A 17,826-nucleotide genomic window follows, 5' to 3' on the forward strand; every position below is an offset into this window, starting at 1 on the left:
CACCCACAGCCCAGCAAATAGATACAGTGCTACATTTTTTGTCAGAACCCTACTAGCCAACAGCACTGATTCTGCAGCCTGGTTCGGGTCCTTGAGGTATTGCCCTATGGTGACCTGTAAGACATGCAATGTATTCTGCCCAGGGGTGCATCCAGAGGGGGTGCAGTGATGTGGCTGCACCCTGCTTTTGGTTTGGAGCACCACAGGACCCCCAAGAACTTTATACAATCCCCAAAGCAGGCAAAAATCCCCTTTCCTGCACAACAGCATGTCCCCCTCCTGTCCCTCCCCCCGGGCTTTTGCTATTGTCCCAGGGATAGGGAAGCACAAGAGTCATTCTTGCCTTCTGTGCAGGGACCAGGCTCAGTTGGGGACAGGGAGAGTGACAGTGTGCCTGCTCTGGGCTACAGCAGGGTAGGGGGAACTACTCTCCAGCTGCCCCATTGTCACTGTCCCCTTCCCAGCTGAGCCCAGCCCCCACTCAGGCAGGCTGGCTGAGGAGCTTCCCCACTGCCCCGCATGGTGGAGAAAGCAGTAGCAGCAGCAGCAGGCAGGGGAGGGGAAGGAGGGGAGAAGAGGAGGAGACAGGACATGCCTCTGAGCAGGAAAGAGTCAAAACAGTTCTCAGAGACTCTCTTCCACAGCTTGGTCTGCTCTCACTGCAGGGACAGGAGGCCTGGGGCAGTGGGTAGAGCCACCCCACGCAGTATGGGCTGCTGCTCTTGTACCCCTTTAGCAAATCCTGGATCTACCCCTGGTTCTATCTCATCTTTTTCTCCTGTTTGCTGCTTACGGCTCCAGTTCATATGCAAAAAGCACAGAGAAACTAACAAAAATAATCTCAGAAAACCTGAAATTTTGTCCAGCATTCTAAATTCCCTGTTCTGTTGATCCTAAAACCCCAGCTCTGCAGGTTTGAATTGATGCATGGACAATTTTAAAAGGGCTTTTACCATCTGTTAGGTCATCTTCTTTTCACCAAGTCTGAATTTTGTGCACAAAAACAAGTGAAGGTGAAATACCACAGTAGCAAGAGGTTTTATACCTTTTTAATCACAGGAAAAGCTTCAACGCCAGGAAAGCTTCATAAATGTACAATTTTAGACTGTCAAAATTTACAAAAAAATGTCAGATTTAAAACTGGTTATCACTGACAAATATCTCCACAGAAATGGTATAATACAGACATCAAACTTCCTTATAGAACAACTTGAAAGTTGTTATCCTTAGGAAACTGTGCAAAGAGCTAAGTGTATAGTACACCTATATTTTAAAAGTTATACTATGTGATCAGTTCTGCTGCTGCAGCTATAAAAATATACAAGTACAAAATTACTGCTACAAAACTGGATCGCTGATATTGTTGCTTTTGTAATAAAAAACGTAGACTTTAAGAATTTTCTTCCTCAGCAAACAAAGGTGGTTTGAAACTGTTGCCTATTGGTGTTATTTACATAGGATGAAATACAAACCTTGAATATTTCAGTGGGTAGAACGGCTTGTTCCGGAATAGGAATTTGAATGCATAGATACAGTGCTTGAAAATATGTTTGTTGATGCTACAATCATTGTGCCATTGTAAGCTGGAAAGAACGCATATGTTTCAGTACCGTTATGCTGGATATAAAAAAATCTCTATGGATCACAACACGGTCATTAAACTACTCATTACATCACCCCTTTCTTTGTTGCTTGCTTTGATATACAATCTTCAGTGTTCACTAAACATTTAATGATTAATGTGACATTTCCTACACAAAATACTCAGTTTGGTTTAGTCAGCAGAGCATTGAAAGAAAAGGAGAATGGAAAATGTTCTCCTTGTCTCTGATTTCCTCTCAGTTTTGTTTGTTCTTCCATGACAAATACAGAGCATTTGCCTCAGAGTCATATCAGTCATTCTGGACTCAAACACCCGCACAACAATGGTTCTTCCATGTGAGGATTCCTCCCTTCTCACTTTGCCCCACAGGTGTTAATATTCTTTCCATCAGCAGCATCTTCCACCAGTGAAATGTGGTAATCTGTTGACAGTGTGAAGTGTGAGATGCATCCCACCAGACCTCTCATGTACTGTCTGTTTGTGTGCAATGCTATTTCCTTCATGCCACCTAAGAAAGAGAGATCAAATAAATAAGGAACTCTGTAACAGAAGCCATGCTCAGTGGCGACATGTAGGGGGTGCAAGGGGGTGCATGTGCACCCCCTGAGAGCGCTGGTGCACCCCGACAGGCCATGTTCCCTGCTTAGGTGTTGGGAAGGGGGCGCAGGTGGGAGCACCCGTGCCCCCCTGTGAGTGCCAGCTGGGTAGCAGGAGTGTCGGAAGTAGCACTGTGGCCACTTCCTGGTAGGTGTGTTTTGCCACAGGGAGACCCAGTCAATTGGGGGGGGAGGGCATGTGTCCCCCCCGACTAAGGGGGCCAGTCACCCATGGCCATGATTACTCCTGTTTTAAAAAATGCCTCCTACTGCTGTATTACAGTTTCTTAGCGGCATATCTAATATAACAGAAAAGGCCATCTCCGATGCATCTCCTGGGTTTTAACCAGGTTCTTGCTGGTTTTTAAGTATCATTTGTTAGGCACTCAGAAATCCAGTGGTGATGATCACACCACAGTAAATGGGAAAAGTAATCCCTTTCTTGTACATCCTACAATGAGTCAATGGTTAAGAAGGGATTATAATGTGGTATGTAGTTTTTTGTTTAAATATGCAAAAAGTAAGGCTCTCTCAGCATGACACCTGTTATTGGACCAACTGCATAGTTAGGACAGAGTTAGACACTTTCAAATGCAAGACATTTTTCATCAGATCTGGCCTCATATGCTTCAGCAGGCTAGAATGGGCTGGCTACAATTGGGGGTCACTTACCTACATATAGATCTCCGTTGATATTTAACTGCCTCATCATTCCAGGTGATTTACCAGTTCTAGCACCATAATCGTCTACAGTTACCTTTCCAGACTGTCCATCCCTGAAATGGAAAATAGAATGAGGAATTTAGATTCCTTGAGCAACCACTGTTTTGACAGCAGTTTAAAAAAAAGGGATAAGAGGAGGAAAAAATAAGCTACATTAAAAATATGCACAGAAAAAAAAATCACCTTACTCAAAGGTCATCTTTTCCTGGCTGGAGCCTTTGGCCCCTTCCATAATATAAATGTTTAATAATTGTTTTTGTATAAATGCCATTTGATGGGCTTCTCTTTCTCTTACTGGAAGCAGTGGCCAATAACTGTGCTATTTTCAGCCTGTAATTTCTAGATAGCTAACAGAGCTGGCAAAAGAAGGGGTCTCTTCTTTTAATAAGTGTGCTTAACTCCCATTAGGTAATGATGAACACATAAGATAACAGGATGTATAAGCCTAAGTATTCCTGCTGCTTTGAATACTTTGGGAAAACAGAGTCCAGTTGCAATGCTATGGCTCTTGAACTAGCCCAGTAGCCAACAACTTTTTCAAGCTGTGAGCCAGAACAACCAGGCTCTTGACCAACACAGGCCATGTGACTTTGGCAGTATGTCAGCAGCAAAGGGGTTGTTGCCTGCACCTGTGCCATGAGCAGGCAGCTAGTAGTTGTGCCAATGCTGCCTCTGCTTCTCCCAGCCCCCAGCTCTTTAGCTGGGTGTGGGCTCAGCTTCCAGCTGCTGGGGAGCTCTGCCAGGGCCAGGCAGCTTCCACACTACTGCCTCATCTGCACCACAGCTGGAAGGCAGATGAAGTGGAGGGAGGTTGGAAGATGCCCAGCCCAGTGAGATGCTTGCTGCTCAGCTCCAGTGCAGAAATGTGCGCAAGCATAGACAAAGGCCTTGGGATCTGCAGGCCAGATTCAGCAGCTCCACGGACTGGACCCAGCCCATGGATCATACATTGGCAACCCCTGTTCTACTAGCCCATAAAAGGGAACTTGGGGCATGACCACACTGCATCTCTGTGGCATTCTTCAGACTGCTGCTGAAAGCAAAGCCCCCACCTCCCCCCACCTGACACTGCTCCATGCACTTCGGTCCCAGAACAGAGGCGGCAAGGATGCTCAGGTGTGTTGCAGCTCTCAAGCAGGCCAGCGGCAATCTCATGAGTGCCAGGGTCTTAGGTAAGCAGAAAGTTCAAATTCTTGATTCAAATGACAATCAGGAACGAGAAATTAAGTCATCTGCCTGAGAGTGGAAAGGTATGGGGTTGAATACCTGTCTGTCATGGACTTCAACTAACTGTGGCATGATGTACTCTTGGCAAACCAGTCCGAGCTGTGCCTTGCTTCAAGGCTGGACTTCACCTGGCTCATCTCCAGCATAACGGTGTTTGTATTTGTTCTGTCAGATGTGTTAAAAATTGCTAAGCATTTAAGGTCAGAGCCCTGTGTCAGTGGGGCTGCAGTGCTCTGTATAAGCTAAGCATCTGGCTACACTTGTAGTTTTCTTCTCACTTGGATTTCTTAGTTTGGCACCAGAAAATGTCCACTCCAAACTAACTAAACTCCAAAATGTCTCCTAGATAACCTGACACTTGCTGGGCACATCTATATGAGACATTTACTGTGAAGTAGACTAATTAGCTGTGTGGCATCTTGTCTTGGCATCTACACATGCACCCCAATTAGGCTGGAGTTAGCTAATTTACTCCACAGCAGGATAGTACTTGCAAGTACTGTCCTGCTGCAGAGTGAAACACAGCAGCACACATGTAGATGCTGTCCTAGGTGGCTGGGACACAAGGGTGCTTCAGTGCAGAAACTAGGGCAGCCCCTCCTCAGCATGTTGAATCAGGGGAAACAGCCCTTTGTCCCCTGCCAGCCAGGCTGCTGTGGCCCCCTGCCAGCAAGGGCTCCTGTGACCTGGCTTAATATGCTGTGGTTCCAGGTGCATGTGCAAGCAGTGCACCCAAAGAAATAAGCTCTGGAGTTTATCACTTTTCATTAATATGCATGTATAGATGCAGCCACTGATAACATGAAGAGGGACTTACCGAACTGCCTTTACTCTGTGCCACCTCCCATTGTTGAAAGAGCCATTCACCATTATGGAAGCAATACCACTGCCAAGGTTGTAGCTGAAATGTGAAAAGCAAAGAGGTGTTGTTCACCTCCCTTAGAGGCATGCAATCCCTAACAAATGATCTGTGAGTAACTCCACCTCATCTTTGGCTTGACAACACTCTGGCTTACCCCAACGCTTCCCCTTGCATCCAGGATTTTTCGAGAATGGCTGGGAATCCCTAGGGTCACTATCACTGTTATTCCTTCACTGTATTGAAGCAGCTTACAAGGTGACAGAGTGACCATCTGAACAACAAAGGGTGCTGGCTGCATGGCACAATGAGCCCAGGGCTTGAGATGAGCAATCAAACAGGGGGTTCCTACATGGCAGCTTTGCCTAAAAACAGAAGGCTAAATAGATAATTATCTTACCAAGCTTTTGACTTGCTAGGACAAGAGATATGTTAGTATAGGAGTGTATAGGAGTAAAAAATCTGGGGAGAAAAAGACTTGTCTTGTTAGCAAGGGGTAATGACCAGGGAACTGAGCAGAGGGCATGAGCCAGGAACTCCACTATTTCACTCATGGGTATGAGAATGTCTATGCTTCCACCCTTATTAAAATTCAGATAGTCATAACCATGTTTTATTTTGCCTCGACTTCTGGGGGCCCAGCTTTAGACACTAGGCTAGATTCATAAAGGGGACTTATGTGTCATGGCACTGAACTTTGCAATGCCTAACTTCCAAGTGCCTACCTGCCTAAAGAAGAGGGGTAAATGAGTCTATGCTGAGCTCTGTATTGCCATGGTTAGGCTGCTTCCAGTGCCCACGCCAGTTAGATTAAAGTTAGTTTGAGTAGCTCTACACTACACTGTAGTCACTGAAATGGATATATGGGGACATGGAAGTAACTGCAGTAACAGAGATATCCAAGTTCCTTTAAACTTCCAGGACTTCAGTGTAGACAATGCAGCGAGAGTGGTAGTTATCTAAGATCCTTGAGGGCCCTTTCAAGCCTATGACTGTATAAATCTACAATGCTCTGATCCTATAAATCCCACAAAAGCCAGCACAGTGACTACGGAGATGCCTAAAGAGACCCAATAAAGGATGCTGAGAAGGTTGGATCTAAAATTTAGTGTCTCGTGCTTCTGGGAAGGCAGTTTTCAGATTACACAGAATGGACCTCTAGGCACCTCAGCAAATAATTATCACTGAAAATATGGATGCCTATAGCTGACCAAGGGCATGTCTGCATCACTGCAGGAAGGTATCCCAGTGAGGGAGGCTGGGGGGCAGGGATAGCAATTTGGCTTGCCAGTCAGGCCACACCAGGCATGCCCACCAGAGTTCAAGGGCTTGAGAGCACGAGCAGGGGGATGAACCCAGAACAGCCCTACTGATTAACACTGTCTTGGTCTCTCCACTGCTGGGACACACTACCACAGTATATAAATAAGCCTTAAGGGTTTAGGTGGGAATTTGATGATTGAACTCATGGCTAAGTTTCATGAGATTGCTATGGCATCAGCACATACTTTTGAAAGTATGAAATTAAACATCCAGATTCAAATTCACAGCAAATGCCTCGGATAAGTGTGAGGGGAGAAACTAAAATCATGAGTAAGGAATGGGTGTTCTATGGGCAAAGTTACCTCAAAATTATTGCCAACAGCTTTGGATACTACAACTCGCTTAATGACACTTACAAAATGCTCTATTTCATCCACTGTTTCAGTTCCCTGTTTCACAGACCATGAGACAGCTAAGATTTTTTTCAAGGTTAACCACAGGAAACCACAAGAAAATGAGTTTAGAGCCATCAATTTAACTCTAAAATTTGGTATGTGAAACTCAGCTTTTGTACCTATGATTTTCAGCCACAACTAGGAAGAGCCAAAGGGCTGAACAATATAGCCAGGCACTAGACTACCATAAATTAAATTTTAAAGCGATAAAGCCTTTCCATTTATGAACACTGCACTGCAACCTGCTGTAAACAGGTATAAGTGTGATGGAAGATGACTTTTTCCATTTCGGTGTTGACTTTACTTAAGTTGACAAGAATTCTAATATGGAAAGATACAGGTTCTGCCAATCAGTGGTCCCAGCACAGCGCTATGCACAAAGCTGTATGGACTCTGTCTGAGCACTTACAATGAAAAGAATAATTCCCAAGAAAGCACAAGGCTCTGGATGTTGTCAGAGTCTTCTGGATTTTAGGGTTTTTGGCAGGAAGAATATTTGATTATGAGAAAAAACCCAGGCATTTCAAAGAGAATTAGAGCATTGAGAAAAAGCAAACAAGAGGGTATATTTCACATACTATTCCACAAACAAATGGACTTGAACTAAACTATATAGTTTTAATACCCAGTGCCCGTGTTCTACAGAGGAGCATTACTCTGTGCTGCAGTGATTTGATTGAACAGGAAGTGTGGGATCATTGTGGAAACAGTTAAAACACAGACATCTCACAGCTTCTGATGAAGTGACCTATGGCTCTCAAAAGCTTGTGCTATCTGTATATTTATGCATGCACGCGCACACACACACACACACACACATATTTACTTTAAATCTATAAGGTGCAATCTACCTGGCCTTCTAAATAATTAAACCAGCTATAGGTTACCTGAATACTAAAGCTCCATCCTGAAGTCCTAGAGAAATGAAATCACTGTTAGGTCGCAGGGGACTGTCCCCCCGCCACATCAGAAGACCCTCCTTCATTGTGGTCTTAAACCTCATAAAAACATTTGTTCGCGATCCTGACACTCTGTAGAATTAAGAGGAAAAAAACCCCAGGAAAATTATTAGTTTTTAACCAGCTCAAAAAAGCCAGGTATCTGTGAACATGTGGCTGTCTAAGGACCTGTAGGAACCTCTGCTACCCCTCAGTTCCTCTAAACAGAGGTAAGATTTGGTACAGTGATACATTTTTACTTCCATCATAATTAAATTTCCACTTTCTCTAGTCAAATTCCTGGCACTATTACTGCACTGTTGCAATCAGCTGAGACTACGGCCCCTGGCATATGTGCAGTTAAAGGTGCAATGGGATCCCATGCACAATCCCCACAATCCTCATGTGGATGGCAGGAAGCATGAGTGCATCTCATTGCTGCTGCAGGGGAAACCTGAGATTCTCATCCTGGGGTCCCCCTGAACCAGCAAACAGCAAGCTCCTGCAGCGGGGAGCAGGGTCAGCAGACAAGGCTCCCAGCTAGGCATGTGCATGGTATACCCCCGTGGCTTGGAGCACCATCAGCTGACATTCCCAGCGGTGTCCCTGTGTCTGGGAGCACTAGCCTACCCACACATTCAATTAATGGTGTGATAGAAACCAGCCCCAAAGTTATTACCCATATTTTGTGTAATAACTTTGTGGCTTATTCCTTGTTTTATCACACCATTTATTACATTAATGTGTGGCTAGGTAACAACTTAAGACATGATTAAGTAGTTAATCACAACTTAAGTGTAATGTGCTAGGGGCTTATGAAGCTCACTAGTAGGCAATACCATATTTTCTTGCATATAACCTGCACTTTCACCCCCCACCCCAGCCAAACCAGCTGAGGAAAACTGCAGGTGTGCATTATATGAGAAGAGGGATCTCCACAGGTCTGGAAATTTGGCAGGAGCAGGGGTGGGGGTGAGGAGCAGTGTTAATTGCCACAGGTCTCCGTTGGCATTGGACTCATGCACATCCCTGACAGGCTTTGCTCCCTAGCTGCTGCCATTTAACTCAATGATGGGTTTTTTCTTCAGACTCCATAAGAAAATACCATAGCACATACTATATATGGGGGCATGCTATATGCAAAAAAAAATGGTATCATTCTCCTGCTATGGGACTGTGGGTTCACCACTGGTACCTTCATGTTATGATACTTTATACACACACACACACGATGGTCCTTAATGATTGTTGTGAACCCCAAAGAACACTAACAGGTGCAGTTCTTACTACTGTAAACAGTCCAATCTATGTCAGAGACAAACTCAGAAGGAAATATTTGTTGGGCCTTATGGTCAGGAATGATTTGTTGAGCAATTGTTATAAACAAGGAGGGATGGGGGTGTGCAAGGAAGAGAGAAGGTATCAGTTACCAGACCAGAGCACAGCTTTCCTTAGTTATGACAAGACAAAGGAGATTCCAAGTTACTGTTTTCCTTATCAATGAGCTATCATTTCTAAGACAGTTGGATCAGTGCTTGCTGGAAGCAAAAAGGAACCTAGGTTCCATCTCATTTATTATTTTTCATACAAATCAAATTAAAGTGAAATGACAGCTAATTATCTAAAATAAGAATATCTAAATGCTGTGCATAAAGGAGTTAATATAGATAGTCTGCAAGGAGATCGAGGACTGTACCCATTGTTGTATAAACTGCAACTACTACCAGCTTCAGTACAAGGTGGGGCCAGCAAGAATAGAAGCCCTAGCAAAAAATTCTCACTTGTTTGACTGAAGATAGTATATTGTTTTCTGGGATAGGAAGTCTCTGTGGGGCAGTGCTGTATCCTAAAGATAAGAATGGTCAGCAGTTGCACTGTGCACCCGACTTGGCAACATCAAGCCACTGAGTTAGAAATTTTCTTGTGGCTTTCCACAGGGTTTGTCTGTCATTCACTGCAGTTACCTGCCAATGTTATATGCTTATTAGCCAAGGGGGGCAATATGCTCTTCAGTTACTGTGCTGTAAATGCAAAGAGAAATAATTCTGCATTACAGTTTGAACAGGGATTGAGGATGAAGGGAAACACAGTGATTAGGGCACTAGCCTAAAATGCTGAAGTCCTGGCTACATGTTCCTGCTGTGTTAAAGATGTCCTGTGTTACCTTAGACAAGTCATTTAGGGTTAAATCCAGAAAGCTGATATAGCTTCAGCCTTGCATAGGTTAAATCTTAAGGTACCTTGCCACTTGCTGAAATCTTCAGTAGGATGCCCAGCTGCTTTATGCAGTACTGGGGAGAATTAGGCATTCAATTACAGGCTAGAGAGTAATCCTCTCCAGGACTCATGTTTCTAAATTCCAGGTACTCCTTTCTCAAACATCATTGCTCTGCTTTCCATACAGTGATATAGCCTTTTGAGCACTATCCTGGAGCCCCAGGTTCAAGTCTCCCACTATCTGATTTCAGGGCTCTGAACCCTGATTTCCATCTGCTGGGAACATGACCTACTCAAAGCATCACACTCCCAGTCTGAAGTGGGTCTCCCTTAATCTCTCCTAGAATAATGTTAGTGAGAGGTTGAGGGAGACCCTCCCTAGGCTACTCAGTACCTGTGGTTAGCATACTCTCCTGAGAGGTGAGAAATCTGGGCACAGGTCCCTGTTCCAACTATATCAGAGAAGGATTTGTACTTGTGGGCTGAATAACCCACTTCCTAGATCAGCACCCTAACCACTAGGCTATTGACTATATATGGACAACAACTGCAGCGGCTCCTTTATGTTACAAAATCCAGTCCAGTAAGGATGCTCTAGATCATTCATCATCGGCTATCCCCCGAGACAAGGACGATGTCTGCCGGCGGGGGGGGGATGGGTGTTACTGGTGAGTTTAAAGGTGGCTGAGAAGTTCAATCTGTGCTCTGCAAGTTTCTCCCCACATATGACAAGTGGTGCTTTGGGGGGCGATGGCACAACTGTTGTCCAGGATGTTGTGCAGTTTCCTTTGTCCTCTGCTGTTTCTTGGCTTCATGTCATGTTGGTCAGCGAAACTCTGGATATCCATGGCCTTGCCACCACTGGGTCTTGATGTCCTGTAGCCTCATCTGAACAACAGCTTTAAGCTCCTGGTAAGCCTCTTGTTTTCACTGGTTGGAGGGTTCATTTTCCTAACTGGAGAACATGGCTCTCTTCTGATGGATAAGTGCTAGGATCTCCTCATTGTTCTCATCAAACCGATCTTGGTGATGGTAAGTACAGCACAGTTGATTCAGCACATGCCTTATGAATAATGTGTTTAAGCTTTTCCCAATATGTCTGGATGTCCTTGATGTCATCAGGTAGGTCAAAGAACCTCTCAGTCAGGTGTTGCTGAAGAGCCTCACATCTAGCTTGGTTTTGGAGTGCCTTGATGATAAATCTCTTCTACACTCCTTTCAGTTGTGTATGGTGTTGTGGTGCAAGCTGCATATCCATGATTTATCTGCCTAAACAGCGGTCTGTCCAGCAGCCATTTGTACCTCTCAGGACTCGGGTGACACAAACATCAGTACAATCACAGGTTCTGACAATTATATAGTCAAGAAGGTGCCAGTGATCGGAGCATGGATGTTTCCAAGTGGTCTTACATTTTTCACTTTGTCTGAAGATGGCATTTGGGATGAGCAAGTCATGCTCTGCACATTTGCTGAGGAAGAGGATACCACTGGAGTCGACTTTCCCTACCCTCTCTTTCCCAGTGGTGCCACTCCAGAGTTTACAGTGTTGCCCAACTCTCGTGTTGAAGTCACCTATGAGGATGAGCGTTGCTTCCTTGGCAGTGGCAGTCAGGACTGTCAAGAGCACAGTACAACTGTTCCTTGTTAACGTTTCATCGTCAGGTGTGGGGGCATATGCACTGATGACCATAGCATCCTGGTTGTTACAGAGCTTGAGGTGGAGCGTCATAAGGTGCTTGCTAATGCCCACAGGGAGTTCTGAAAGTTGACAATCTTGCTCTTGATGGCAAAGCCATCTTCAGGTGACTTTCCCTTCCAAAAAAAGGTGTAGCAACCTTCTTCTTTCAGCTGGCCTTCATCTGCACAGCAGGTATCACTTAGGGGCAGTAATATCAATGTCATATCTTGCAAGTTCTCTAGCTACTATGGTGGCTCTTCTTTCCGGAGTCTTGCTCTTCAGGGAGTCTATGAGAGTGTGGCTATTCCACGCGGCAAACTTTAATACTTTATTTTGTTGGTTTCAGCTGCAAATAGAGTGATCCTGTAGGATGCTGCAACCTCGCCAGGGGGCTTTGAGACAGCCTATGTTTAAGGTACCTTTTCTAGCCCCTTCCCCATTCAGGGTGAGCAGAGGGGATCCTAAAGAGGACTGTTCAGTTATGGCTGCAGCTGCTGCATTGTACTTCCATCTTGGTAAGTGCAAAATGACCATCACATAACCACCGCCTACATGAAGATTTCTGACTAGGAACTCCCAGAAATCATTGTCCCTGCCTCCACAACCACTCGTCTGCCATCGCAGCACTTGGTTTGTGGGAGACATTAACATCCCTGGCTGAGGCCTGTGTGTGACATCTTTTAACGTGGGGAAGCCAGTGCACAAGCGACAACCACATAAGCTTGACAGGAGGGAGCCCTAAACCCAGTGACAAGGATGTCCAAGACAACCAGAGACCTCCATCCTGCTTCAGCCATCATTTGCCTTCACAGCCACAGAGAACCAGCAGGTCAAGTATGATTATTCCGCCATTGGGGTCTTCAGGAGTTTGGATCATGCTTAGTTTGGGACCTTACCTCCGATCTGTTTGTTAGGGGAGACCCTACCAGGAGTACAAGTCTCCATATGACATAGCTCTGAGGGTCATTGGAACACACAAGCCTCTAAACTATGACCAGGTTATGATCCAAGGAGAGGATGCTCTAGATGTGAGACAGGTAAAAAGGATACCTACATGCTTAGCAGCTCAGTGCCGTCGTGATTTCAGCGGGACGTTGAAGTTTGGGGATGTAGGGAAATTTACTGGAACAAACCTGGGCTCCTTGGGTATTTAGGTGCCTTCAGGCTTAGATAGTAGCTGAGTGGGATTTTTAAGGATCTAAATTTTGAAATGTTTTAGTCCAGAATGGCTCGAGTTGTATTGAGGAGTCACTATGCGGCCCTTAGTACCTCAACTACGCATCTGTAAAATTGTGATATTTAAAGCATTGTTCTACATTACAAGGGTGTCAGCTATGCTGGTAAATACCTCAAAGACTGAGGCACTTGGGTACTACAATGAGAAAGCTAATGAAGTACAGCAGGAAACTTGGTTCTTTTAAAATCATTTAGAACCATGGCAAATACAGCTTAAGCAGATTGACTGTACAGTAAACCCTTCTCATACAAGGCTTTTAATATTGTAATAATAAAAGCAAAGCACAATTATTTCAACTCAGAGTAGATGACTTACCTTTTGAGGATGTCCGGGTTATCGTATGTGAGGTAACTACGGCCAATAAACTGTGGAATTTCAATGGCTTCTGTGACGGCTGGAAAATGACAGACAACCAGACAAAACAAAGTGAAAATACCTGTGTTGCTGTTTTATTTTATTTTCTTCATTGACAGCCACTTCTGAACAGCACTAAGCTATGCTGATAGCCCCCATACCGTACTGAATACAATGACAGATATGGGTAGACAAGCAAACCCCCAAAATTTCTCTTGATCCATACTCTTGACACCCCAGCCCCCTTTTCTTTAGCTGTAGCTTTCCACTATATATCCAATTTATCCTTTTATTATGAAAGGCAGCTCTTATCAGAAAAAATGCAAGTGAAATGTTGTGAACACTTTAATTTTTATCCTTATTTTTAACTTCCCGAATTTAATTTGCCCCTTTATGAAAATATCTCCTTTTTCAGCTTAAATCTGTAGCCCAGCTACCCTTTCTAACCCTCACTTCCTAGTACAAAATACTGAATTGGGTTTCTAACCCATTGGTTTCAACAGAGCATATGTTTAATGTGTTCTTTTGTCCATAAACTTCTTCAGCAAAGACTCTAGTTTCCTGGAAAGGCAGCAGTTTTCATACTTCCTCCTCTAATGCCCTATTTCTTCCTATCCTTTCCATTCTCCAGCTTGACTTTCCACCCCTCAAGGCCACTATGGTTGCCACAGTCCCTGGGCTTCTCTGCACAGAGAGCAGTGACCCCCGCTCCCCCTTCATGCTAAAGGATGCAGCAGAGCAGAACGTGGCTGTTCTAAGGTCTGCTGCTGCCACCTAGACATTGTGGGGAATCACTGCATGCAGAAGCCTTAGTTCAAGGGAACAAAGCCAGCTATTCATCTGGTGTAAATTAGGATAGCTCTGCTGAAAGCAGGCAGTAACCCCCTGGTTCCTGTTTCCAAGCTGGGCTCTCTTCTCTAACAAATGCTAAGTCATTTTAGGGGCTACTCAGGAAATGTCACTGTAGGCCTGTGAGCCAGTTCCAGCTTGCCTGGGCCTGCCTAAGTGCAAAAGTGGTCAAAGGCTAAACTTTACTAACTACTACCCAGTCCCAAAAAGTTTCTCTGCTCGGGCTCCACTGTCTATATTTCTGTCCTTAGATTTATGTCATCCCATTTCTTTTTAACCCATGGTTATAATGATCTGCAAGGGAGGGAAGGAGGACAATGAAGAGCTGTTGTTTTGGGAATATCTTGCTCACAGATTCTGTACCATCTGTCTGTGAAAGTTCAGTGCTTAAGAAGTTACTGAGGCTGAGCATTTCAGACAGAGTCTCTGGAGCAAAGCAGTGGCTCCTGTGTGACTTGATTAAATAAGACTGCTCATTTGTGCCAATTCTCTTTTTGTGAGAGTGCCCTGCTCCAGACTTTCACAACAGTTGTTTCCCTAATATAAAAACAGTGTAGGGATTCTTAAAATAACTGTCCTTCTGCTAATCCCATCCTTCTGCTAATAATGAGTCTTGTTCCTCTTCCTCCAGAAGGTTTTAACTTACTTTTTGAATCCCAGTCCTTTTATTTCACGGGAGGAAACAATGACATTACTTTTAAGACTGGATATTATTATAATTGCAGTGACTTTAAGATGGCTGAAAACTACTCCATCTGTACCTTACTGATACTATGGGTGTTTACTATCTCATCCTACTAATAATGCCATTAACAAAACCACTGATCTATATTGCACATTTTGCATTAAAGCACTCACTATTCATATGAAGGGAGCACGGGTTTGCGGTTAAGTCACTGACCAAGACTCAGGAGTTTTGCATTAAATTCTGAACTCTGCCATGGGTTTCGAACGTTACTTTGGTCCAGTCTTTTAGGACCTAATCTAGCAAAGACTTCCACATTTACTTACATAAAAATTAGCAATGACATTTGCAGAACTGGGTTATTATGTGTTCTGTGCTTCAGTTATCAATCATCTGCTTGAATGTTGTACCCTTTATACCTTAGCTTCTCTGTAGGTGTGTCTACATGTACACTTTAATGCACAGTAGACTATATTACTGCACAAAGAATGTCACGGCAAAAAAACATGCTAATACACTAATGCGCAGTAAAATTAGGCTACTGCGCATTAAGTGTCACTAACAAAACGTGCTTTTGCTACTGCACATTAGGACGGCATAATACACATTTAGTTAGTACCTCACATTAGAGGTACTAAATTTAATGTACAGTAGCAAAAGCACATTAATGAACGTGTAGAAACACCCTGGTTTGTCTATATAAAAATGTTAATGTCTGCAGGTCAGGGACTGACTCTTTCTTGTGTTTGTACAATTCCCAGCACAAGGGGGCACCAGAGTCATTTGAGGCTTCAAGGCATTACTCCAATATAAATCTGTAATACTTCACACACACTCTAAGCTAACAGCAGCAATAAGGAGATTAGGTTTAATTGCTAAGGGAGACAGAGAATTTCAAATGGTAATAAATGGCTGTTTCATCTGTAATGAAATTAGGGACACTGTCCAAAGTGTCTAAAGAGGAAATTCTGTTATGCAATGCTACTAAAAGCCTGCAATCTGCCAGTTTCATGCTCAGATTTCAAAAAGAAGCCTCGTGCTCTATGGGGCTTGATCTTTTATATGCTTTTCACTTACTGATGAATCTGAATAAGCTAATGCCACTTATTTTACCCCTGGATACACATTATTATCCTCTCATCATGGTCAGGACCTCTGGCACCAGGAAGAACTATGACATGCAAAGGGCTTCTGAGTGACTATTCACTGTTGTGGGATAGGATGGGAACAGGAACAATGCAGGTAACTTTATGGATAAGAAACAAAGGGAAGTAGGGAGAGACGGGATTTTGTACGATATAAATCATGGGCTGCAGGGCCCTTCTCCTCTGAATCCAGCTTGGGTTGGAGGTAAGCAGCATCACTATCTGGTGATGGCAAACAGGAGAGAGGTCCCAAAGCCAACAACGCAACTAAAATCTTTGTTAATGGCACGGAGGCCCCCTGCCACTGAATGGTCATCCTGAACACTGAACTACCCCTTAACTCCTAGGAGTGGTTCTCCAGAGCAGTGCATGAGATGCTCTGCAGTCTTGCCCCATTTTGTGGAAAACAAGATTCCAGCTCCATTATCATCTGCTTGGCCTATTCCATGAGTTCTGGATCTGCATTTAGAAACAGTAGTACAACAAGGTGTATAGAATTGCCACATAACCCCACAGTATGTTTGCGGCTTATCTACAGAAACTTTCAAGATCCAGTGTAAGTCAGGCTATCAGCTTGATGGAACATGCAGACACACAGTGACAGAGCAGTTTTCCCAATCATTCCCAGTACTTACCGTTTAAGCAGTAATTTCCACACTCTGAAGTGAGTCAGCATAAAACAAAACAAGAGTATTCAGATTTTATTTTTCAATGGCAAGAAAGTCACTATTTCAATGGTCTGGCCAATTTAGGCTCATCTTCCTGTAACAGAGCTATTCCTGCCTCTCCTCCCATGCTACATCACTAGGCAATGTGGGTAGTGATCAGAACAACCACCTTTTACTATTACGTTGGATTCAACTTCTTCTCCCTAGTAGAGTAGGACTGCATGAAGGCTGTGGTGCCATCAGATAGGACCTATTTTGTGCCCCGCCTCCCATGCTGCAGCAGACTTGGGCAGTCTTCAGCACAAGGTTTAATTTGCTCAAAGGGAAAAATAATGGCAAGCTGTTCTAGTACTTCATACAAGTAAATGTATCCGTCCACTCGGTACATCTTATGCAGAAAACAAACCATAACAATTATGAGAACAGAAATCTATTCTATCTTCATTGGGACATCAATGAGTACATCTTAAATACTCGACCTTTAGTTAAGTTGTCAAAGCTGCTACGCACCTCAAGAGACCAACGGCCAGATTCTCTTGCAAGTTTAGCATTTAGCCACCCTATACAGTTTTTAAAAGGTCTCCCCAAGACTAAGTGGCACATGATTAAGGCACACCAGTTCTGTAGGCAGACGCACAAGGGAACAATGGGGCTAACATCCCCATCTGTTCCCTTTGATTCCCCACACAAATGAATAGGTACCATGCTATAGCTAGATCAAATGGCAAGTGACACCACCAAGAGAGCAAAGCAAGGTTCAAACTCATGTATCCAGGTCCTATATTATACTGTTACCTTGCCACTCTCCATGTAAAATGTCTGTCTGACAAATATACCCTCAGAATCTGGCTGGCTGAAAAGCTGTCTCAGCCAGTCAGAAATGAAATGCACAGGAAACAAGAGCAGCTTAGGCATGTAGGGTGTGGATCTGCATCAGGAGAGGTTCTTAGTTCCTGCCTAAACCCCACTTCGATACCTAAGAGCAAAACATTGATCCTCAAAACCCCAGCTTGGACTGTCACCTAATTCTTGAGATGCCTGAAGTCTGTCACTTGATTCACAGTTGGGAGGGTGGACAAGATACCTAAATGACTGACTCCAACACCAAAAATAGCAAAAACGGCTTAATATGTTTGAGGCTCTGGGCCTCAGTTCTTTTTTACAAGGTAAATTAAGACTAGTCTCACAAAGGGACTTTGGCTAAATAATGCTTAAGGTCTCTTTTAAACCCAAAGAGTAAGGCCACTAAGGAGCTTGTCCTCAACTTATACTGTAGATTTTCCTATTGAAGAGTGAGTGAGTGAGTGAGTGAGTGAGTGAGTGAGTGAG

At 44.0% G+C, this 17,826-nt stretch overlaps 1 protein-coding gene across 1 annotated transcript in view; it reads right to left on the reverse strand.

Annotated features, from left to right (window-relative positions):
• Positions 1-1,029: 1,029 nt before the first annotated feature.
• EGFLAM (EGF like, fibronectin type III and laminin G domains) overlaps positions 1,030-17,826 on the reverse strand; it is a 107,115-nt gene continuing 90,318 nt past the window's right edge. Inside the window, exons 19-23 of the mRNA XM_019518271.1 lie at positions 13,112-13,190; positions 7,614-7,757; positions 4,967-5,050; positions 2,872-2,975; positions 1,030-2,111 (exon numbers count right to left, since the gene is read on the reverse strand). Of these exons, the coding sequence (XP_019373816.1) occupies positions 1,957-2,111; positions 2,872-2,975; positions 4,967-5,050; positions 7,614-7,757; positions 13,112-13,190 (566 nt within the window). The 3' untranslated portion in view covers positions 1,030-1,956. The remainder of the gene's footprint in view (positions 2,112-2,871; positions 2,976-4,966; positions 5,051-7,613; positions 7,758-13,111; positions 13,191-17,826) is intronic.

Source organism: Gavialis gangeticus, unplaced genomic scaffold, assembly GCF_001723915.1.
Source record: "Gavialis gangeticus isolate Ggan-Ray unplaced genomic scaffold, GavGan_comp1, whole genome shotgun sequence".
Classification (NCBI taxonomy): domain Eukaryota; kingdom Metazoa; phylum Chordata; order Crocodylia; family Gavialidae; genus Gavialis; species Gavialis gangeticus.